At 35.9% G+C, this 24,294-nt stretch overlaps 3 protein-coding genes across 3 annotated transcripts; all 3 read left to right on the top strand.

Moving 5' to 3' along the window:
- Nucleotides 1-1,469: 1,469 nt before the first annotated feature.
- On the top strand, nt 1,470-8,192 carry Apn3 (aminopeptidase N3). The gene is made up of 15 exons (XM_013316409.1): nt 1,470-1,578; nt 3,433-3,995; nt 4,081-4,245; nt 4,372-4,686; nt 4,768-4,951; nt 5,031-5,272; nt 5,366-5,558; nt 5,748-5,937; nt 6,143-6,243; nt 6,349-6,525; nt 6,646-6,830; nt 6,975-7,142; nt 7,383-7,529; nt 7,617-7,686; nt 7,823-8,192. Exons 2-15 carry the CDS (start codon nt 3,433-3,435, stop codon nt 8,132-8,134), a joined length of 3,012 nt encoding a protein of 1,003 aa, XP_013171863.1. The 5' UTR covers nt 1,470-1,578; the 3' UTR covers nt 8,135-8,192.
- Nucleotides 8,193-9,060: 868 nt separating this feature from the next.
- On the top strand, nt 9,061-15,765 carry Apn1 (aminopeptidase N). The gene is made up of 14 exons (XM_013315668.1): nt 9,061-9,158; nt 9,240-9,751; nt 9,863-10,018; nt 10,373-10,690; nt 10,870-11,053; nt 11,183-11,424; nt 11,650-11,839; nt 12,099-12,288; nt 12,714-12,814; nt 13,109-13,288; nt 13,956-14,137; nt 14,447-14,761; nt 15,005-15,074; nt 15,394-15,765. Exons 1-14 carry the CDS (start codon nt 9,156-9,158, stop codon nt 15,721-15,723), a joined length of 2,973 nt encoding a protein of 990 aa, XP_013171122.1. The 5' UTR covers nt 9,061-9,155; the 3' UTR covers nt 15,724-15,765.
- Nucleotides 15,766-16,990: 1,225 nt separating this feature from the next.
- Nucleotides 16,991-23,985, top strand: Apn4 (aminopeptidase N). Its single transcript, XM_013315704.1, has 16 exons — nt 16,991-17,094; nt 17,822-18,042; nt 19,716-19,987; nt 20,191-20,346; nt 20,514-20,837; nt 20,925-21,108; nt 21,191-21,432; nt 21,557-21,749; nt 21,855-22,035; nt 22,118-22,215; nt 22,293-22,472; nt 22,564-22,751; nt 22,933-23,100; nt 23,216-23,359; nt 23,456-23,534; nt 23,755-23,985. The coding sequence occupies exons 1-16, from the start codon at nt 17,091-17,093 to the stop codon at nt 23,968-23,970; spliced, it is 2,850 nt and encodes a 949-aa protein (XP_013171158.1). The 5' UTR covers nt 16,991-17,090; the 3' UTR covers nt 23,971-23,985.
- Nucleotides 23,986-24,294: the final 309 nt, after the last annotated feature.

Here is a 24,294-nt window from a genome sequence, read left to right as displayed (position 1 = left end):
ACAAACATACACACACACACACACATACACACACACACATACACAACACACACACACACACAACTCACACATATAACCCAAAGGGGTGAGAGAGTATGGTTCTTCATTTGGCGTGGCCAAACGAACCTCCACAATCCATTTACAGAGGGGTAGCGAGCTGAGTTGCCGTCTTATTACTCCCGGGAAGTCATATCTTAACACATATCTTTGAAACTTATTTGCTACGATACGTCGGATAAATGTCAATATGTTATTTTGTGACATGCGTTAATTAAATGCTTATATATGTTTTTCTATTATATATCAATGCTCTTTCGCTATGATAATTGCATATTAGTATATTTTGAAAGTCAAATCTGTTTATCTTTTATTAATTCCTAATATTACAAATTATAAATATTTTTTCTACATTTTAATATTGTAATAAATGTCGTGTGAATATGTTATGTCACTTTGTCGGTAATACTTTGATTATTTTTTAAATAAATGATATGAATTAATTCATTGTTTTTTTATTCTTCTAAATTTGAATACTCTACTTATATGTAAGAGGATATTTCCCCTTCCATTCCCTCCCCTGTCCCATCCAATCAGTATACAAGATTGGTTTATATCAGCAACCACAAACCAAAGATAAAATGTGTTAACTACAAATAAAAACGTAAATTAAAATTGATTTATTAAATATTGCATTATTACTAAATATGAATAAAGAAAGTCATTGAAGTAGAAAATTTAAGAATACCATTCATTGTTAAGCAGATAATTTCTAATACAACTGTTATAATACCACTGGATTTGATAAAAATTACGAGTATTTGTCTAGACTAAGATTATAAAGAAGAGAGATTTGATTGTTTGTATGTTTGCATTGAATAGGCTCGGAAATTACTAAACCGATTTGAACCCTGTCGTCCCCTCAGAAAGCAAGGTATCTACCTCCCACCCAATGGTTTTTTAGTCGTCTGATTTTGCTAAAATAGCGAAGCGAATGATGCCCGTACACATTTCAGACTAGTTGCAACGCATTATACGTTGCCTACGAATAGACTTTTTCTAAACTTTTCTGGGAGAAAATTATAGGAACAGGACTAGAATTTGACTGATGGTGCTTTAGTTTGTAGGTACGATTAGCAAATTATATGATTAATATTCAAACTAAACGTCCATGATTATTTTTCCTATAAGTTTGATAAATGAATTAGTCACTATCTTAACTTTATCGGAATATTCAGATAACTGTGTCCCGCGACTCCGTCTGCACCGAATTAAAATAATAATTAGTAGCCTATATATTTTTTCATGCTATGCTCTACATCTATGTTAAATTACATCGAGATTTATGCAGTCGTTCTTGCGTTACCTTCTAAGAAACATCTATCCATTCATACATACATCCAAACATTCGCATTTATAATATTAGTAAGATTAAACCGTTAATTTGATTACTGTATCGTTTCAATAGATATCCGTCCGCCATTGTTGATTATCGAATAAGTTCGCATATTTCAAATAAATTTTGTTTGTTGTAATCCAGTGACGGGAAGACGGTCCCGCCTGCTGGTTGTCGTCAGCATCGTAAGTAAATCCTGTTTATTATCATATAGTTTGAAACAATAAAGATATAAACCAAAAAAATAAAGAATGAGTTACGACTTAAAGTTAAAAAAATAAAATTAAATCTAATTGCATATAATTTTATCTATGTAAAATTCGCAAATGCAATTAAAACGCATAATCTAATGTTTAAATGCCATACTAATCGTATTTTTTACGCGTTTTAACACAAATTAAATTTAGAAAAATACAGTTCGTAATCAAGGTCATATTGAAGTCAAGCGGCGCATACAAATGTTAAGTTTTAAAAGATGCTAAAATGTATAGTACGGAACATTCAACGACATACTGTCTCCATCTATCTCATTGAAAAAAACAAAGATAGCAATATGTTTAACACTTTACCTTTAATATAATATTTTAATAATTATCATTTTTAAGTTCAAGATAAACTAATAAAATTGCATAGAAACTTTTTAAAAATTAGTTCCGGATTAAATGTTTATTAAATATTAAACAAGATGGCGCTATTATACATGGTGTATTTTTTTTCTATAATTTACATTGTACTATGTTACTTCACTATGCACTTTATTTTTTACTTTTTAAATGTGTGATTTAAAAAAAAAATAGATATTGGCAAAAGCTGCAAACTTTGAGAAACATTTTAATACTTATGACCTTCAATAGGACCCATATTTTAGTCTATTTGAGTTTCTATCTAGGTCTCGTTCTATCCCCTCTTCTTAAATCCTCTTTACCGTACCACCCTTTCTTACCGAAAAGGATATATTGAGAAATAGATGAAATATTTACTGAAATTTGAACTTTGAGTCACTATTAATGAGTTATGTTACATCTCAAGGTTACTGTAAACGAGTAATTGTAGGTAACGAGCTCACAATGATTAGTTTTATCAAAGATAATACACGATATCAGAAATAACTTCATCATGTACCTAATATGTACGAATACTTATCAATATTTGGTAAATTCTTCTTTGGTATATTTATCTTTATTGTATCATTATGTTCTTATATCAATAAATAATGTTTATGAGCTATTTGTTCGGATATGATTAAATATATAAAATATTTTAACAGTGGTAGAGCCCGCTTTAACATCTTCGCACGAATTGGCCCGGTTCGCCCGGTGAAATACCACGACCACACAGAAAACAGGCGTGAAGTGGAAACAATTCCACGTTTCGTCTGATGAGTGTGCGTCCCGGAAGCCGAATTTAGTCCTCTTTCCGTTCCCACCCTTTTTCTTATAAGGAAAGGAATTCCTTATCTGGAAAGTCCACTTCCACTTCCCATAAGGATCCATCCCATCCTTGTGGGCAGTGGAAGTGGACTTTCCGGATGAGAGGATGCATGTAAAGGGAAAATATTTGCTCTCTGTGCATACTCTCCTTCGTCGATTAAAAGTAGGCAACGCATATGCAATTGCGTATGTCTATGGGCCACGGTCACTTCGCTATTTCAGCGTTTTAAGGTGGCCGCTCGCTCATTTGCCACCTTATGATATAAAAAAATATAAAATATTTACATATTACGTTACCATAAGTTAGTCCAAATCTATCTCAAAGTTCGCCAACGCATCTTCAGTTCCTTTGGTATTACAGATGTGCGGGCGTCGATGGATATTCGGTATTCCCGCTGCTCGTTTGCCCCATTCTCTTATAAAAAAAGTAAAAAGTACCTGTTTACGTAAAAAGTACCAAATTATAAGTGTAGATTTAGTAATCTACACTTATAATTTGGTACTTTTTGGATTTGTTCATTGATTGGCTTCGAATAAGGATTTCATTAATTTTATTTCAGAAAACTATTCCTAATATCATAATAGACTTAATTAACCTTTTTTTTCTAGATGGCGACACTCAAACTATTAGTTCTGTTGGCATCCTGCCTTATAGCTCACGCTATTCCACAGTCACCACCGATATCAAGATCGACGATTTTTGGCGATGAAAGATTACAGGGAGAAATATTCGAGCATGTTGACAGCTACTCCAACGTAGCTCTGGTTGAACGAAATGTCGATGCTAGCGCATATCGTCTTCCCAATACAACAAGACCTGAAAGCTACGGAGTACTATGGGTTGTAGATACTACAAACCTAGTATTTGAGGGTACTGTTGATATCACCCTTGTGGCAACTCAAGCGAATGTAAATGAAATTGTGATCCATGCACACGATTTGAGCATCTCCTCTTTGGTTTTGAGGCTGAATAATTTAGTGCAGCCAACCACTTATACTTTCGAACCGGAATACCATTTCTTGCGAATCAGACTGACTACCAGTGCAATGCAATATAACCCTACTAACCCTGTGAGATACACATTGTCCATTGCTTTTAGTGCACCCTTAAGAAATGACATGTATGGAATTTATAGAAGTTGGTTTAGAAACAGAAGTACGGATCCGATAAGGTACGATACCGTTTAACAAAGACATTTATCAACTTGTACACCTTACACAGCGCGTAAACTCATGTGATAACCTTAATTTTGATAGGTGGATGGCAACAACACAATTCCAGGCAACAGCAGCTCGTTTTGCATTCCCGTGCTACGACGAGCCCAGTTTTAAGGCTACTTTTGATATAACCATCAGACGTCCTGTGACCCACAGAAGTTGGTCCTGCACTAGGATCAGACAGACTGTTAATAGTCCAAACTTGTAAGGTTTCATATTCGTATTTTACGTTGGGAACAATAACGCGTTAGTTATTGAAATATAGTTTGATCTTACAAAAAATTTAAAAAGGCAAGTAAACATTTTTAAAATGTTTTATTTTCTTTGCAGGTTATATCAGGATGATATTTATTACCAGACTCCGGTGATGTCTACCTATCTTTTAGCTTTAATCGTTGCCGAATATCATTCCTTGTCTGTATTAGAGAACGGAAATCTAACTTACGAGGTAATCGCAAGACAGGGTGCCATCGAAGCTAACCAGGGTCAATACGCATTTGACGTTGGGCAAGAACTTTTAGCTGAGATGAATAACCACACCGCACTGAACTTTAGGTCAATGAATCCTTACCTTAAAATGACACAAGCGTCCATACCCGATTTTTCGGCAGGAGCTATGGAGAACTGGGGCTTGCTTACTTACAGGTAAATAAATCAATCCAACGAAGTTTAATGTGCCCATAGTCTTGAAAGTTATTAGTAACGCTATAATAATTATTTTCACAGGGAAGCTTACTTGATGTACGACCCTGCACATACCAATGATTACTATAAGCAATTGATCGCGTATATCCTTTCCCACGAAATTGCTCATATGTGGTTTGGTAACTTGGTCACTTGCGATTGGTGGGGAGTGCTCTGGCTTAACGAAGGATTCGCTAGATACTACCAATATTTCCTTACTGACTGGGTACGTAATATTGATTCAGCAAATGTTTATTTAGTTGCCCATTGTCAATTATAGTTTTAAATAATTAATTTCATTTCAGGTTGAAGATTACATGGGTCTAGGTACTAGATTTATAACAGAGCAAGTACATTCAGCGTTGCTCGCCGACGCTGCGGATAATCCTCATCCGCTTACAACTCCTGGAATCGGTAGTGCGGTTGCCGTCAGAACAATGTTCTCCACAATCTCCTATAACAAAGGTGCAGCTGTTATCAGAATGACGGAACATTTGCTTGGTTTTGACGTCCACCGGGAGGGTCTACGCAACTATTTGGTAGAGAGGTAAGTCAATGGCTACAAAAATATAAAATATTTGTCACGTGTTTCTTGTTATTTTTATAGAACCGATATTAATTTATTATTCTTTTAACGTAGGGCTTATTCAACTGCTCAACCGATACACTTGTTCCGAAACTTGGAATCTGTCGGTATATCATCAGGTTCATTGGCGGCCTATGGATCTGACTTCAACTTCATCGAATATTACGAAAGCTGGACTGAGCAGTCTGGTCATCCAGTTTTACTTGTCAACGTTAACCATCAAAATGGCGACATGACTATAATTCAGGTATTGCTAATGTACAGTCTTGCGGACAAGCTCTTACATAAAAAAACAAGAAGTTCAGTGATATCACTTATTTTTCTAGACGAGTACTCTATAAGTTTAAATTGTAGTTGCAATCCTAAGTTGTTTGACATACGATTAGATGAGTTTACATGAGTTCTATAGATTTTAAATTGTTGATTTATTTCCCAGCGCCGCTTCAACATAAACACTGGCTATTCTTCTGTGAACACCAACTGGATAATACCTATAACCTTCGCGACCGCTAGCAACCGCAACTTTGCTGACACCAAGCCATCGCATATTATTCGCAAGGCTGTTACAATCATCAATCGAAATTCCACTGGTGATGAATGGGTTATCTTCAATAAACAGCAAACAGGTATACCAAGAGTTCATTATTTATTTTGTCTCGTTGTCCTTGTCAGCTCATATATGTCCATATCAAGGGGATTGCGCGTTAGTTGACTTTACACATAACTTCGGTTTTTTCACAAATCTGTGCGACACCGATGATCATATTATGTTGCCTATCACACTCATACACTTGATAACCTGAATGAAATGAGTTTCTACTTGATTTATAGGTTTCTACAGAGTCCATTATGATGACTACACTTGGGATCTCATTGCGCTGGCTTTGAGAGGACCTGACCGGCTTCAGATCCACGAATATAACAGAGCTCAGGTATGGTTGCCCAATAAGTCTTTGAAAGCACTGTTTGAGTGAACAATCAAACAATTTCACCGACGACAAATAAAACTTACTAATTGTAAACAAATTTCTTTACAGATTGTAAATGACGTGTTCCAATTTGCTCGCTCTGGCCTCATGAATTACACCAAGGCTTTCAGCATTCTGTCATTCTTGGAATATGAGACTGAATATACTCCATGGGTTGCCGCTCTCACTGGATTCTCTTGGATAAGGAACAGGTTTAGGGGCACACCGTTACTGGCTCAAACAGAGGTACACTACATTTTCATACTACCAATTTTGTAGTTAGTAAGAATGTTTTTAGTGTTTTCAACAATTTCTAATTCATTTCACGGAAACCTAAATTCAACCAAGACAATGTTGTGTTTGCAGGCAATGATGGTGAGATGGTCAGCTACAGCGATCAGGAACCTGACTTACTATCCTCAAGCAAACGAGTCGTTCATGCGATCCTACCTTCGCTATCAACTGGCTCCTGTGCTATGTGCAATGAATGTGCAGGAGTGCAGAACAGCCGCTAACACACAATTCCGTTCCCTGATCAATAACGGCATAGAGTAAGTATTTGTAGGAGTTTTTGTTATTTCTCTTGATAGCTAAAAATCTCTTGATTATATTATCATCAATAATCTTGGTGTACGTTCCAAGAAATAAATTTACATCCATTTTGGCGTTATTTTTGATTGATGCGTTTGCTTTAGGGTTCCAGTAAACAGCCGTAACTGGGTGTACTGCAACGCCTTACGTGATGGAACCCAGGCAGATTTCAACTTCCTGTGGACTCGTTTCCAGAATCACAACGTCTACACTGAGAAAATATTGCTCCTTACTGTCTTAGGTTGTACCCCTCATGAAGCCTCCCTCAACACGTAAGTTGAAAATAATAAATTGAAATTAACATTAAGCAAAACAATTGTGATGAAATAAAAAAAAAAGTTGCACTTTGGGAAACACAATTCAGAAATTCCATCAGATCAGCCCGTGTTAAAAGGTATTTCCAAAGCTAAAGACCCGCAAATGTCAACCTCTCCGTGCAAGTGCTGTTTATAATTATTAATTTAAAAATTTCTACATCGTGTTTTGTTAATGTTGATATTTTTTTCTAACAGCCTCTTAGCTGCTATTGTACAAGACAACTTCATAGTTCGTCCCCAAGATTACACGTCAGCGTGGAATTCTGCCACCACAGGCAATGAGGGAAATACTCAAATTGTCTTCAATTTTGTCAGAAACAACCTCCAGACCGTCGTCAATGCGTAAGTGTAACTCGCAATTTTTCGGTTACCAATTTGCCTGTATACAAAATGTGTTATGAACTTTCATTAATCATAATTATCTTACAGTTTTGGATCTGCTTCCGTTCCTCTGTCATACATATCTTCAAGACTTAGAACTGAAGCTGAAATCGTAGAGGTATTTTGTAATTTTTTTTCACAATTATTCTGATTTATTTTATTTACACATGCATGCACTGAGTGATTTTTAATAACAGACAATCCTAAGATGTTAGTGATCGAGACGATATTAATGTATACCAATATTCTTTTAGTTCCAAAATTGGGCGAACCAGAGTCGTGCAGCTTTAGGAAATGATTACCAGAGCGTATACAACGGAGCAGAAGCCTCACGGGACAGTATTCGCTGGGCGGCTGCTGTAACCAGCGACTTCAATAATTACTTCGTGAATGGGGATTCTCCGATTGTACTGACAACAACCACGCGCGCGCCTGTCACTACCGTATCTACTGTTACAGCGCCACCTGTTGTCGAACCAACCACCCCAACTTTACCAGGATCAGCAATGACGTCATTCGTCTCATTATCAGCTCTTTTATTAGTTATCGTTAATATTATTCTTTGAGTTACATCCTATAAGATATTATTTTTATTATTTATGTGCCTTATTACTTAGAGTCTTATGTAAATACATTTTTTAAGTCTCAAATGGTCTTTTTATTTCTCATTCATTTGTCACTCTTGTCTAATGCTTAGATTAATGGTGATAGTAATATATTAATTAAAACATAACTTGGAGGAGTTTTTATGACTGGTTTTTAAATTAATGCCCAGACAAGAGAAAAGTAGAGATTAAAAAATTGAGAATAGTGATAAATTTCTTCAAAATACATATTGGTATATCGACAAATGTTCACAAAAACGAAGTACAGTAACATTCAGCATGAGGAATAGGCTTCCAAGGAATGACTTCTAGATGTATGAAATATTAGTTGATTACACCAAAGTTTTCTAAAATTAATTATAAATTGTGACAAAATATCGACATATAATAATATAATAGTGAGTTGAATGCATTTGAATAGACAGTGCATATTGATAGAGACAAAATGTCTAGGGCAGACGGTAGGCAGATTTTTAACACCTGTAGGTTTATCCAGTCTTCTAGTGTGTATGTTTAAACGTATATATATTAAGGATTCTACGAAGGCGATGAAGTGACTTATCAGTGCACTGATGAGACAATGTTCTTATGGCTTTTACAGATAAAAGTAAACAGTTAAAATGTAAGATAAAAGAAAGAAATCGCAATGTTTACTGTGACAGAGCTGTGACTCCTTAACCTTATTCTAAAAGCCTTGATAGTAACCGACATTAGAAGTTAAAATCAATTACTGCTACCTTTTAGGAACACTATCAAGGATTAGGAAAACGTGCTTCAATTATCGTTTTAAATTTTAAGATAATTGTTTAATTTGTTAATATAATTTCTGCTACGAACAAAGCATTATAATTCTTTTCAACCTTTATAATATGTAATGACCAATTTGGATAAGATAAATAGATTACGAATAAAATAGATTAAGATAAAACGATACAAGGGAATAACACTAGCCAATTTTTTGTCATTGTCAACCAGCACGATCATGGTAAGTCACGTTATTTTCTAAAGCTAACTAACTTGATTTATATAGAAGCCTGGGAATATATATTTGTATGACTTTCTGCAGGGGGCGCGCTGGTTATTGCTACTTGTAGGGACAGTCCTTGTCCAGGGCACCCTTAGTTTAAGTCCGCTTCCTGTACCGGAAGAAGAATGGGAGGAGTTTTACAGGGTTTTGAGAGATCCAGCATACCGTCTACCGACGACGACACGCCCCCGCCATTACGAAGTATCCCTAACTCCTTACTTCGACATAGTTCCAATTAATACACGACCGTTCACATTTGATGGAGAAGTCACTATTTACATCAGCCCAACTGTGGCTAATGTCAATGAAATCGTTATGCACTGTAACGATCTAACTATCAATTCTTTAAGTGTCTTACACAATAATGTGGAAATCGCGACACCAGGACAATCGCCTACTTGTGAGATGCCCTTCAGCTTCCTTAGGATTAGAACAAACACGCCTCTGCAGCTTGGACAGGAGTACGTTGTCAAAATGACTTTCAATGGCAACCTGCAGACTAATATGAGAGGTTTCTATAGAAGCTTCTACCATGATAATTCAGGAAGAAGGTAAGACTGTTTTTAAAAATTGTCGGAAAATCGGTAGTTATTTCCCAAATAAGTTAAATATGAGAAAGCAAGGTACATACACTACATTGAATTAACGTATTTCGTTTGTAGATGGATGGGTACAACGCAGTTCCAGCCAGGCCACGCTCGTCAGGCCTTCCCCTGTTACGACGAACCAAGCTTTAAGGCCACCTTTGACATTACCATTGTGAGGGAGACCAACTTCAGCCCCACAATTTCTAACATGCCTATCAGAACAACGGGACTGTAAGTAAAATCTATTTCTTGTGTTCTTTGGCTTGTTATACTTTAGTTAACCTATGCAGTAGCGAAAAGTATAAGCGAAAATGATTTATCTTTTATTGCTTATATATGTGCGTAATTGATGTCCAAGTATATACTTGAGTCGTTATCTACTGTACTGTGTGGAACAAGGCCTCAGAAGATACATACAGATTGTACTGAATAAGAACCCGATAGGATCGAACACAAAGAAAAAATACTTGATTTGAATTACCATTAAGGAAGAACCAAGCAAAGCCTTCTTTTGTTTGTTTTTAATTCAATTCATGCCACGTGTGATAAATTTTATCAATCTGCAACTTGCATACATTTTTTTAGGCCGACGAACGGTAGAATTGCCGAAACGTTTTGGACTACGCCCTTGACTTCTACGTATTTACTGGCTTTCATCGTGTCACACTATGTTGTGGTAGCTTCCAACAATGACACTGTACGACCATTCGATATTTACGCTCGCAACAATGCCGGCACCACTGGCGATTGGTCTCTTGAAATCGGAGAACTGCTTTTGGACGCCATGGAGCGGTACACTCAGATTCCTTACTTCACAATGGCTGAAAATATAAATATGAAGCAAGCTGCCATTCCTGATTTCTCAGCCGGTGCCATGGAGAACTGGGGTCTTTTGACGTACAGGTACGTTAAGAATCAGTAGTTTCATTAAAATAGTATTTTAGCTGTGTCAGCAGTTTTGCTCATGCATTCGAACCTGGCAGTGTATCTGTAGTCTGAATTTAGGCAACAGGATCCGTGTATATCTCTTTGTTCTATTAAAAACTTTCACCGAAATTAATATATTTTGATGTCTTTTGCAGGGAAGCGTTGATATTGTTTGACCCTCAGAACTCCAATAACTTTTATAGGCAGCGAGTGGCAAACATTGTCTCTCATGAGGTTGTTCATATGTGGTTCGGCAACCTTGTCACTTGCGCCTGGTGGGACAACCTGTGGCTTAACGAAGGTTTTGCCAGATTCTATCAATACTACCTCACGCAATCGGTATGTTCTATCTAGTACTAGAAGTACTTGCAGCTAAGATTGAAGCTATTTGTATATTAATAATAAAAATTTCTTTACATTGATGTATTCTCTTTCTAAATGATAGTATTAACTAATGCAATTTAACAGGTTGCTCCTGAGCTAGGTTACGACATTCGTTTCATCGTGGAGCAACTGCAAACGGTCATGATAGCAGACTCTATAGACACCGCTCACGCCCTCACCGATCCTAATGTAAACAGCCCGTCTCGCGTTAGCGCTCACTTCTCCACCATCACGTACGCTCGCGGCGCCTCGATCATCAGAATGACGCAGCATCTGCTTGGAGACAACACTTTCGTAAAGGGTCTACGTTATTATCTAAATGCCAGGTACTCATCCAATACATGTTGCTTCGTGATACAACAGATTGATCATAGAATCAATTTCATTTAAGTGTCAATGATTGAAGTGAAAGGTTAAGCTAAGTAGAATAACTTACGGGCAATATTGTTCTATTAGATTGTTAAAGCATTCTCGTCAAGTGATGTTAGTTATTTTATTAAAAGAGCAACTTTATGCTTCAATGTTTGTTATAAATTTATTAACTTTAACAGGAAATTCGATGTCGCCGAACCTCATCATTTGTTTGAAAACCTCGACGCTGCGGCAGCGGAAGACAACGCCTTGTCAGCGTACAATGGTATTACCATTGACACTTACTTCAGGTCTTGGTCAGAGAAGGCCGGTCATCCATTGTTGACAGTTGTTGTTAATCAGAGAACAGGACACATGACTGTAACCCAGGTTAGTAATATCGATTTGGTGTTCTTTCGAGAGAGTTATTTCGTTGTTAGCTTATACTATCATCCACCGAAGGGCTCGAGACTTCCCTAAGAGGTGACTAGCGCTTAGTCAACCATACTGGAGCAGTGTTGATTTGTTTACTTCATACATCTTTGAATTTCTTTTCTGATATGTGCAGGTTATATCACTTTTTCCTTCACTGTAAAAAACGGACAAGTGAGCTGTTAGCTATTAGTAAAACGACTTCTTTTTATTGTAGAGTCGTTGGGAACGTAACACCGGTGTGTCACAACACCCCAGTCTTTGGCATATTCCTATTACCTGGACACGAGGTGCATTACCCGACTTCGAGAACTTGAAGCCCTCGCTGATTATATCAGCACAAACCACTTTAATCGACAGAGGCAGTACTGGACTGGAATGGGTGCTTTTCAACAAGCAAGAATCTGGTACTTAAGCATTACTTAAATATATAATAGTCGTTATAGTTTCCTATTCTATACATGCATTCAAAGTTTCAATAGCGTACGTTGGAAGTAAAGCAAATAATCGTTTTATAAGAACGTGTAATAAAAAATTGTTTAGATGCCTTCAAAAGAATTTTCAAATGCGATTACTTACGTCAAAGTATGTAGATAAGCATCATAAATTATCGATAACTACACGTGAATTTGGTGCAATGAAAGGTTATCTAAATGTAAACTATGATATGCCATTTGTTTTGCAAAATAAGAGAGAAATGTAGACAGGTAACAATTTTGATCATAACAATCCTGTCTTCTCTCTTCTCTGTCTCAATAAAAATGTTATTTATTTAGTCAAAATTGTAATAAAATTGACTTTTTAATAATTGATTTTTTGAATTGATTTGTAGGTTTCTACAGGGTTGATTATGATGATACCAACTGGGCTTTACTCACAAGACATTTAAGAAGTTCTGACAGAACTGTTATCCATGAGCTGAATCGAGCTCAGGTACGTTATTCTGAAAAATTATTATGATTATTTTTTACAGGATATTAAAATCTGTCGAATTACTATATATAATTCGAGGAAATTTCGGGATACTAATTTTTGTCATGGCCAAAACTATTTTAACTTTGTAAAATTAGGCATTGAGTTATTTTAAGGTTTTTATAATTTTGGAGAAAATATTACTATTATAGCACAAAAAGGTTAAAAATTTAAGAAATCTAGGTGCTTTTTTACGTTGATTTTATTGAAATAGGTAAAACTGTGTTAACGAATAATATGTTTTATTATTTTTAGATTGTAGATGATTTGTTTGCGTTTGCTAGAGCGGGTACTAAGAGTTATGAAAGAGTATTCAACATTTTATCTTTCCTACAATTCGAAAGCTCGTACGGTCCTTGGATTGCTGCCATTAACGGCTTCAATTTCATCCTCAGAAGACTTGCTCATGATACTACCAGGCTGCAAATGTTACAGGTAAGAAACTAATCGTTGGTTTCTGAGACCGAATTCTCCGTATAAAACATTTTGATATCTCTGTTTTGCCAAAGTTATTGAGAGGGATGGCGATATGCTTTATAAAGGAGTTTTGGTCTCAGAAGCCAACCATAAATCCGATAAGTAATATTCCAACTTACAAAACTTATTTGTTTAAAATTGACATTTAGGAAGATCTACATATATCCAAAGTGTATTGTAATGTTAGAAGCTCGCTGTTAAAAAATCTGATTTAGATCTTTAAAATACACAGTTTGGGAAAAATATTAATCTTATATCTTGAATGAGCAATTCTTGTATATATCTATATATATCTATATATATATATGTATATACAATTGGAATCTCGGAATCGGCTACAACGATTTTCATAAAATTTAGTATATAGGGGGTTTCGGGGGCGATAGATCGATCTAGCTAGGTATCATTTTTAGAAAATGTCATTTTATTCGTGTTTTATCGATAATCAACTTAAACATAAACTTAACTTTTTCTATCGGTAAGATCGAAAAATATTATTCATATTTCATCATTTTATTAGTAATTCGTACTTAAATATAATTTCCAAAAAACACAATTAAAAAAAATCCTCATCCAGATTCTGTGAAATTAAAGGCAGTAAATTTTGTATTTTCTGATGTTTTAGGATAATATCATAGAACTAAGTGTTGCCCTAACAAGGAGACTGGGCTATCTCGAACTACCCTCAGATTCGTACATGGACAACTTGCTTCGTATGTACTCTCTTTCGTTCCTGTGTAATATTGGTCACGATATGTGCGTTACCGAAGCAAGAAGGAACTTCCAAAACTGGAGAAATGGCGTATTGTAAGTAAAAATCATTAGAACATTAGTATATAACGTATACATTAACATTTTTTAAATTAAAAACAAAAAACTGACTGTGTGACACCCTATCTTACCCCGGGAAATAACGGATCATCTCACTAGATAAATCGATTTAGTCGTTTAGGCTCTAGGCTGTCGCTGAAGACAGTACATGTATCCAAATAAATTTGTCAGTCGGGTATAAAATATTTCTTCTACTTTCTCGATCCATTTAATCTGCTGTCATAGTAACTTAAATTAAATGTAATTTAAATCATGATAAATGAATCAAACCTACTTTATTTTCAGCATTCCCGCAAACATGCGTCCTTGGGTATACTGCACTGGTCTCCGTAACGGTAACGATGAAGATTTTAATTATTTCTGGGACCGCTATTTAGCTGAGGATCTTGCCAGTGAAAAGATTGTGATGTTAGAAGCAGCTGGTTGTACGAACAGTCAGGCAAGCTTATGGAAATATCTGGATGCTATTGTTACTCTTGATGATGCGGTACGTGATCAAGATTACAGCACTGCGATGAATTCCGCTGTCTCTGGAAATGAAGCTAACACATTGAGGATGTTCGAATGGTTGAGGAATAACGTGAATAGAACTATTGCAGCGTAAGTTAATTTAAATATCCGATTTAATATTACCAGACACTGGCTGGCTGTACATGTACATTAACAAAAGTAAACTGGCATAGTAGCAGCAATAGGAGAACAAAAGTAACATGTAACTATCATGGTATAGTAATATAATTTAGAGCCTAGTTGACCCTAGTTGTGGTGGTAATATCGGAAATGATAAAGTTCAAATGTTGAGAGTAAATTATTTTGGTACTACATAGCATTTTTTTTCAACAGAATGGGCAGCGTAGCAACACCTATAAATAATATTGCGGGTCGACTTCTCAATGAACAACAAATCTCTGAGGTAACTAAAATTTATTTTACTAAACATGATAAAATATACTGCCTCATTATATCATAATCTTGGTCAAAATTGACTGAATACCTCACGAATGTCATTTTACAAACTACTAGCGGTAGATCGCGACCCCATCGGCGTAGTTAAAAAAACATAATTAGTAGCCTATGGATTCTTCTAGATTATGTTCTATATGTATGACAAAATTAATCGAGATCCGTTCACTGGTTCTGGAGATATATTTAAACAACCATTCGTCCATCCAAACATTCACATTTATAATATTAGTAAGGTGTTCACAAAAAAACGTTTATATTGTTTCTAGTTCCAAGCATGGCTGGATGCTAATCGCGATGCTATTGGTTCTGCATACGACACTGGTGTGAACGCAATAGCTGCTACAAGAACTAACCTACAATGGTCATCGCGTCGTATTCCTGAAATGCAACGTTACTTTGAAAGGGGTTATGTAGAAGATATTATTGAAGATATTATTGACGGTGGTGAGGAAGAGGAAGAGGTTGCTCCTCCAGACGTTGGCAGTACAAATCCACCTGTGGTAACTGAAGAGGACAATGATACTGGATCTGCTAATACTGCGGTTCTAAGTATTGTGACTTTACTTATCGCTGTTGCTGTTAACATTATGGCATAATATAATATTGAGTCCAATAAAATTTGTACATTTGTAAATTTTCTAGATATCTGGTTTTATTGCAAAATCCAATAGCTGCTTTTAGTTATTTACGATTGAGGTATGAATAGGTTTTATTAAAAGAGTATATTTGTAATTATTGAACTAAAGTAACCGACTTTGCCCGAAGAATTGTAAACTTTAAATAGCGATGGGCCGGCCACATTGCCTGCAGAACGGACGTCTGATGGGGCCGAAAAGTCCTAGAGTGCCGGCCGCGGATAGATCGACGCAGCGTAGGCAGGTCTCCCGCAAGATGGACCGATGCCCTGGTTAAGTTTGCGAGAGTGCTCTGTATGCGGGCCTACGTTCAGCATGATGATGATGTTGGAAATAACATCATAAGAAGCAAGCTATAACAACTTATCATAATAAAGTTCAGAATAAAATTACGTGAATCATAATGTGATGATTAATTTTAAGACTGATTCATTGTTTTAAGGTGGTACTGGATTTCATTTACGTCACTTAACAATACAGTCATCTATGTATGGCTTAAAATTGAATACGTTTTATTTAACACTTATAACATTAACTCGAATCCAATCTCTATTTTATTAAGAGGAAAAATAATAATATTGCTATTGTGAACAGTCATAAATAAATTATTTTGTTATATTCCACAAATGCTACATGTAATGCCATCTATTGGTAAAACGTTGTAAAATTTTTCGCAAAAGACTCTTCGAGCTAAGTTTGTGGTTATTAACTGACGATAAATAAATAGATAGATCAATTCTTAAATCGAATAACGTAACAGTTAGGACTCTAGGTATGATTAACACAATTAAATACTATAAGACAATCTACGAATTCATAAAGTTAACCACATAATGGTGGGTTCCTGAATGTTTTTTTTTTATATCATAAGGTGGTAAACTAGCGAGCGGCCACCTGAAACCGCTGAAATAGCGAAGTGACCGTTGCCCATAGATATGCGCAATTGCATATGCCTACCTTTAATAGACGGAGAAGAGGATGCACAGGAAGAAAACATTTCCATGCTTCCTCTCATCCGGAAAGTCCACTTCCACTTCCTATCCTTTCCTTATAAGAAAAAGGGTAGGAAGGGATAGAGGACTAAATTAGGACTAAATAATGTTGGTGTGACTTAAGAACTTACCTTTGTTTTGTCACGATTAAATAAAAATAATTAATCATAAAGCTAATCAAGAGATTACACATTATATACTTTGATATATACATGCTTTTGATAAGTTTATAGTCTTGAAAACGGCTGTAGGTAAATAGATAAAATTCGATAATTAGCAAGATACAACATAAAAAATATGCCATTCTAGTCGGTCACTTGCGTCTCCGTGGCCGTCATGGGTAAGTTTTATTTCTATAAATAAATTATTACAAAGCACTAAAACTTCAAGGCCAGATCGAGGAAACTTTTAAGACACTTTTTATAAACCTAAAGAAATAAAAAATGACATGTTTGGACAAGGAAAATGGAGAAGCAGCCATCTAAGACGAAGTAGTGTAGCGACCTCTGACTGCAATTGCACATAAGTTTAATTATATTCAAGTTTTGCTGCTTAAGGGTTAATTGTAGAGGAGAAGACTCACAGGATAGGGAAATATTATCTTCCTGTGCAAAATCCACTTCCCTTCCTTAGCTTATAAGAAAAGGTTGAGAAGGGATAGTAGAATAAAATTAGGGCCCCGGCACGCATATACTGTTAATAATCTATTTTCTATCACTTATTATTTAAGGGATTAAGTACTTGAGTCCGTTAACTATGAATAGATAAATGATAAAAGTATTGATTGTCATAATGTGTGTAGCAAGTTTTCCATTTCGGTGTTTTATACTAAAGCTATTGTTAGTGTCGTATTTTTATATCTTTATAGAGATTTTTTTTTAACTTAATTTGCTTAAAGTATACTCCTAGATATCTCATGTAAGATATATTACAGGAAGCAATCCTTGTCTTGATACTTGTCAGGGTTTTAAAGTTTCAGGGGAAAGTTATTATTACTTTATTTTCTTATAGATCTTAATAAATATTAGTAAAAAGTACGTCTTATTAATAAATTTATTGTTTTTCAGGTCTCAAAATGATGGTGCCGTTAGTCTTATTTTTAGTAGGATTTGTTAGCGCAGATCCTTTGGAATTTAGATCAAATTTTGAATATTTAGATTATAATACCAATGTTGCTGAACCAAAATACAGACTTTTAGACACTGTTCAGCCTTTAGACGTATTCGTTGATCTGGATGTATATTTGTCTGAATCAAGGTTTAATGGATTAGTGCAACTTGTTGTTGACGTAAGTATTTTAATAATATTTACCATAATACAATAGATGGCGTTGTAATTCATTTTATTTCATAGACCATTGAGTTGTCAGGAGTTAAACAATCTTATTAATATTATAAATGCGAAAGTTTAGATGTATGGATGTTTGTTTGATGATATCTCCGGGAACACACAACGGATCTTGAAATTTGATATAGACGTAGAGCATAGAATGGAAGATCACGTAGGCTACAAATTAAGTTTTTTTAATTCCGCGCGAACGGTATCGCGGGCGACAGCTAGTATTATCATAAAATCAGTTACTTGATATTTTGTCCTAGTGTAAAATCTTTATATATATAATTCTTCTGTGAGTGTGTATGTCACTGAACTTCTCTCAAACGACTGGACCGATTTTGATGAAATTTTTTGAGTGTGTTCAAGGGGATCTGGGAATGGTTTAGATTCACAATTTTGTCCGCTGGACAATGTTTTTTTAATTAGTTAGTAGTTGTTGATTTTGGAATGTTTTACATTGGATCCGACAGATGGCGCTACCATCGCAGTGTCAAATTTTAAATAATATTGGAATTTTCAAATTAAATACGTGTAGACAGGACAACGTCTGTCGGGTCCGCTAGTTGTCCTATAAAATTTTGCTACCTATCTATTCTATTCTATTAAGTTATTCAATTAATTAGTATAAGCAAATCACGAAGCATTTCCAACTATTCCTTTAATTTTACTGAACATCAAAACGTGTGTATAAATTAAAAATTATTCCAATAAAATTTAGCTTCTAGCGCTTTTATCAAGCTAAGAAATGATATCACCAAATTTCACAATAAACACTAAGCACGGCAGTACCGACCGCACTAATTCCTTATAACTTGGACTAAGGTAATCTTTACAATGATAACATTTGTAATGAAGCGAATCGTTATTATCATAATTTACAAGTATTATCTTTGATTATGATTAATTGTATCGATGACACAATAAAGTATTTGAATATAGTTCAAGTACAATATGATTAAATTGTTAATTTATCGTATGACAATTTAAAAGTATTTAAATTCATGTTATAGATGTATATTGAAATGTTTGAGCGCTTACGTCCTTGAAATAGGTTTCTGTTCGCAGTTCTTCATAAGTACGTCATTACCTTTAATGCATTCCATCTTGGTGATCTTTCGCAGTGTCATCCAATATTTATAAAATTCACTAGACTTAAGCATAAGTCATAAGTAAGTGTAACAGTGGTAGAGCCTGCTTTAACATTTTCGCACGAATTGGCCCAGCTCGACCGATGAAATACCACGACCACATACAAGACAGGCGTGAATTGGAAGCAATTCCGCGTTTCGTGCAATGAGTTTGCGCCCCAAAAGCCTAGTTTAGTCCTCTTTCCCTGCCCACCCTTTTTCTTATAAGGAAAGGATGAGAAGTGGCAGTGGACTTTCCGGATGAGAGGATGCATGGGAAGGGAAAATATTTTGTTTCTGTGCATCCTCTCCTCCGTCGATTAAAGGCAAAGCATATGCAATTGCGTATGTCTATGGGCAACGGTCACTTCGCTAATTCAGCGATTTCAGGTGGCTGCTCGTTCGTTTGCCACCTTTTGATTTTTTTATATCATATAAAAAGTCTTGGTATTCCTGTATCTTTCACGTTCTTCTTAATTTATTATTGTAATATTTTTAGGTGCGGCAAAGCCTAACTCAAATTGTCCTCCACCAAAATGTTGTATCGATTCAAGGAGTGAATGTCATCGATGGTACCAGCCGACCTGTTCCACTGAATACGTCGACTCCATTCGAAATTGATTCTTATTTCGAAATATTAAAGATTAATTTCGATAGAGTTGTTTTGCCTGGACGCTACACTATTACTGTCAGTTATTTGGGTCGAATTAACGAAAATCCTGTTGATCGTGGTTTTTACAAGGGTTACTACTACTATGGAACTCAGAAGAGGTATGATTATAATTTTGATGGTTTTGTAATTACTTATATTATGACCTTGGAAAAACTTATTTGAACATTTGCAGTTTGTCTTAAATATTTTCACTTTGTAATCAAGATAGAAAAAATCAAGCAAAAAATTAAAAGCAGTCTTGAGTATTGAATTCAAACAGGATTTAGTTTTGTTTTACTGATAAAGTAATTTCGGATTTTAGGGAATATGCTACAACTCAATTCCAACCTTTCCACGCAAGAAAAGCATTCCCTTGTTTTGATGAGCCACAATTCAAATCAAGATTTTTTATTTCTATCACAAGAGATAGGAATCTCAGCCCCTCATTCTCTAACATGGACATCAGAGAGACTCAAATGTAAGTATTTCTTTCTTTCAAAATTAAGTAATTAGAAAGAACCTACAAAGTTATGCACATCATCTGTTTGTGAAGTAAAAAAAACATTATGGTAACGTAGTAGTTTTGATTTTTAATCAATTACAGAAATATGAAGTTTTTAACCAAATAATTGAATTACTTCACAGAGTTTCAGCTAATCGAGTACGTGAAGCGTTCCTTCCAACTCCGGTCGTCTCTGCGTATTTAGTGGCTTTCCATGTCAGCGACTTTGTTGCAACTAACTTGACCGGCACCCTCAGCAAACCTTTCCAGATTATTTCTAGACAAGGTCCTACCAATCAGCACGCATATGCCGCAGATATTGGCTTGCGAATCACTGATAAATTGGATGAATACTTTGATATTGGGTATTATGACATGGGTCAAGGTCAACCAATGAAAAACGATCACATCGCTCTGCCTGACTTCCCCTCAGGTGCTATGGAGAATTGGGGTATGGTGAATTACAGGTAAGAACAGTATGCTTACGTATATCACACGATTCCATGATATATGTATATATGTTAATATTTGCTAATTGGAAAACCATATTCCAGGGAAGCCTACTTATTGTACGATCCTGCTCACACCAACTTGATTAACAAAATCTTCATTGCTACGATCATGGCTCACGAGCTCGCCCACAAGTGGTACGGTAACTTGGTAACTTGCTTCTGGTGGAGCAACTTGTGGCTCAATGAATCTTTTGCTAGTTTCTTTGAATACTTTGGCGCTCATTATGTAAGTTTAAGCATGTTTAATAGTAATATTATCCTACATTGCTTTTTTTTTTGCATGTTTACATCTGTTCTCATCGTTTCAGGCTGATCCATCTCTAGAATTAGATGATCAATTCGTGGTAGACTATGTACACAGCGCATTAAATTGGGACGCCGGCGCAGGAGCTACTCCCATGAATTGGACTGGAGTGGTTACCAACCCGTCCGTCTCCTCCCACTTCAGTACTACGAGCTACGCTAAAGGTGCATCCGTATTGAAAACTCTTGAACATTTTGTCGGATTTAATACCTTCAGAAACGCCCTCAGAATTTATTTGAGAAATAAGTAAGTACAAACCTTTGTGTTAACCACTAGTTAACGTAATACATTGAGAAATAGGTTTAATTCCATATCTTTATTTAATAAAATAAAGCAAGTTTTGCAAATTTTCTTTGTCTAAAATTTCCAGTGCTTACGGTGTCGGATATCCCGAAGACATGTACGCTGCGTTCAGAACGGCAGTGTCGCAAGACTCAACATTCGCAAGAGATTTCCCTAATATCGATATCGGCCGAGTGTTCGACAGTTGGGTCCAGAACCCTGGCTCTCCTGTCGTCAATGTCAACGTTAACATGTCAAGTGGTGTAATTACCCTAACTCAAGTATGTTTCTAATGTTTTTATTATTTAATGTCAAGTATAACACAAAAATAAAATCGCAAGTGATTCTTACAAGAGACGTATAGTTAATAAATTTATTTATTACAGCAACGATTCCAACTGTCCGGCACTCCGAATCCAACTCTATGGCAAATACCGATTTCGTGGACACACAGCGCCGAAATGAACTTTGAGAATACCAGACCAAGATTTGTTATGACCACACAGTCTGCCGACCTCCGCAAAGATCCCGGACATCACTGGGTCATGTTGAACATAGCTCAATCTGGTAACTAACCTTAAATTATCAGTTTTATTAATTGAACTATATGCATTAAATAAATTTCAACATTGCCTTCATTTCCTTTTAGGTCTATATCGTGTCAATTATGATGACCACAACTGGGAGATGATCGCTTCTCATTTGCGTAGGAACAGAACTAGCATTCACAAGTTGAACCGAGCACAGGCACGTCTTTAATTTCCTTTGTTAATTTGTAGTAAAATACTGGGGTCGAATGCTTCTAACTTTTTATTTGTATCTAGATTGTAAATGACGTGTTATACTTCGTCCGTGCCGGAGTGATCAACGTCAACCGCGCTTTCGACGTCCTGTCATTCTTGAAGGATGAGACCGACTACTATGTGTGGGCTGGCGCTCTCTCACAGCTTGACTGGGTCAGATCTAGGCTGGAACACCTGCCAGTTGCTCACCAGGAGTTCAGTGTACGTACGCTAATAATAAACTTTGAGTTATTGTCATGGTTAAATAGTCGTAATCATATTTTCTATAATAATTTGTTTTTTATCTATACAGGCTTATTTAATGGAGCTGATGGAATCTGTGATCCGTCATTTGGGTTATGAAGAACGTACTACTGACACCACTTCTACTATCCTCAACCGCATGCAGATCCTCAACTACGCCTGCAACATGGGACACGAAGGATGCATTGCCGACAGTCTTGCTAAGTGGCGTGCATTTAGACAAAATGAAAACAATCTGTAAGTTTCATGTTGTTGTATAGAATAAGAGTATAGACCATACCTAGATGCAAATAGTGAAAAAGAGGCAAAACACCTAGTACTATGCCTTTTTTTGTTAAATGTGAATAGTAAGCCTCTCTGAGTGGAAAATTTAGTTTTCTCATTTTAATAATCTTACGATATATTTTACTTGTCTTAGAGTCCCGGTGAACGCCCGCCGCTACGTCTACTGCACCGGACTGCGCCACGGCAACAGCAGCGACTACGACTTTCTCTTTAGGAAGTATAACGAGAGCGAAAATACAGCCGATATGGTGGTCATGCTGCGCACGCTTGCCTGCACCAGAGATAGGGTTTCTTTGGAACAGTAAGAATATATTACAAATTGTGGTTTAAATTTTAAAGTTTAATTTAAACGACATTCGATTCTCTACCGAAGATAAATAAAGCATTTTTTATAACACATGATTATTTTTTCACAGCTACCTACAGCAATCTATGTACAATGACAAGATCCGCATCCACGACCGTACAAACGCGTTCCAGTACGCCCTGCAAGGCAACCGCGAGAACTTCCAGATTGTACTCAACTTCTTATACAACTACTTTAACACAATCCGCACTACGTAAGTTTAAACGAGAATTAACCATTGCCTATCGTTGAATGTTATCAATAACATAAAAAATGTGTTTCTTATGGTCTAAATAAATCTTTGTTTCAGTTATGGTGGCGCTGCAAGACTTGATATCTGCATAAACGCGCTGCCAGGATTCATGAGAGAGTTCCAACATATCTCACAGGTAATTTCACAGAATAGCAATCTGGCATCAAAACTGTTATGGCTTTAGAAAAGAAACTTCAACTTATAACTATTTTTTCGTTACAACAGGAGGGAAATATTTTCTTTTCCTCCATTTCATTGTGTTCCTATACAGTCTTGACCAATATTTTTTTGGCAGTTTTCTGATTAATGAGGGATGGTAATTTCGGGTTTTATAGTTTTTAATTAATTTGTTTCAGTTCCAAACTTGGGTGTACAGAAACCAGATCGCTCTTGGTTCTTCGTTCTCTGCTAGTGTGAACGTCGTGTCTTCTAGTATATCCAATTTGGAATGGGGCAACAACGCGGCCGTTCAGTTGCTTACTGCAGTGAGAAATGTCAGGAGCTCTGCAGCTTCTATGACTGTCTCCGTGGTCATGCTGATGGTGGCTTTGGCAGTTAATTTCTTTAAATAATTGAGTTTGTAATTAAATTAAGTTTTAATGTTAACGTTGTAATTTATTAATAAAATTAAATAGCTTACATTTTTACAAATTTTGTTATGTTACTACGACACAAGCGACTGTCGTTTATTTCGTACCTATGTTCGTAATGATGAATCTATATTACTCGGTCAAAGTATCTTAATAATACAGATGTTAAAATTAGGATGTACGGATGAATGCAGTTTTGTTAGATGATCTCTCCTTTATCGGATCTGGATTAAATTTGACACAAATGTAAAAGATTGAAGAACACACAAGCTATTCACTAAGCTTTTTAATCCCGCGCAGACAGAG

This window comes from Papilio xuthus, unplaced genomic scaffold, assembly GCF_000836235.2.
Source record: "Papilio xuthus unplaced genomic scaffold, Pxut_1.1 DF829129.1, whole genome shotgun sequence".
Classification (NCBI taxonomy): Eukaryota; Metazoa; Arthropoda; class Insecta; order Lepidoptera; family Papilionidae; genus Papilio; species Papilio xuthus.
This window is presented reverse-complemented; position numbering and strand designations above follow the sequence as displayed.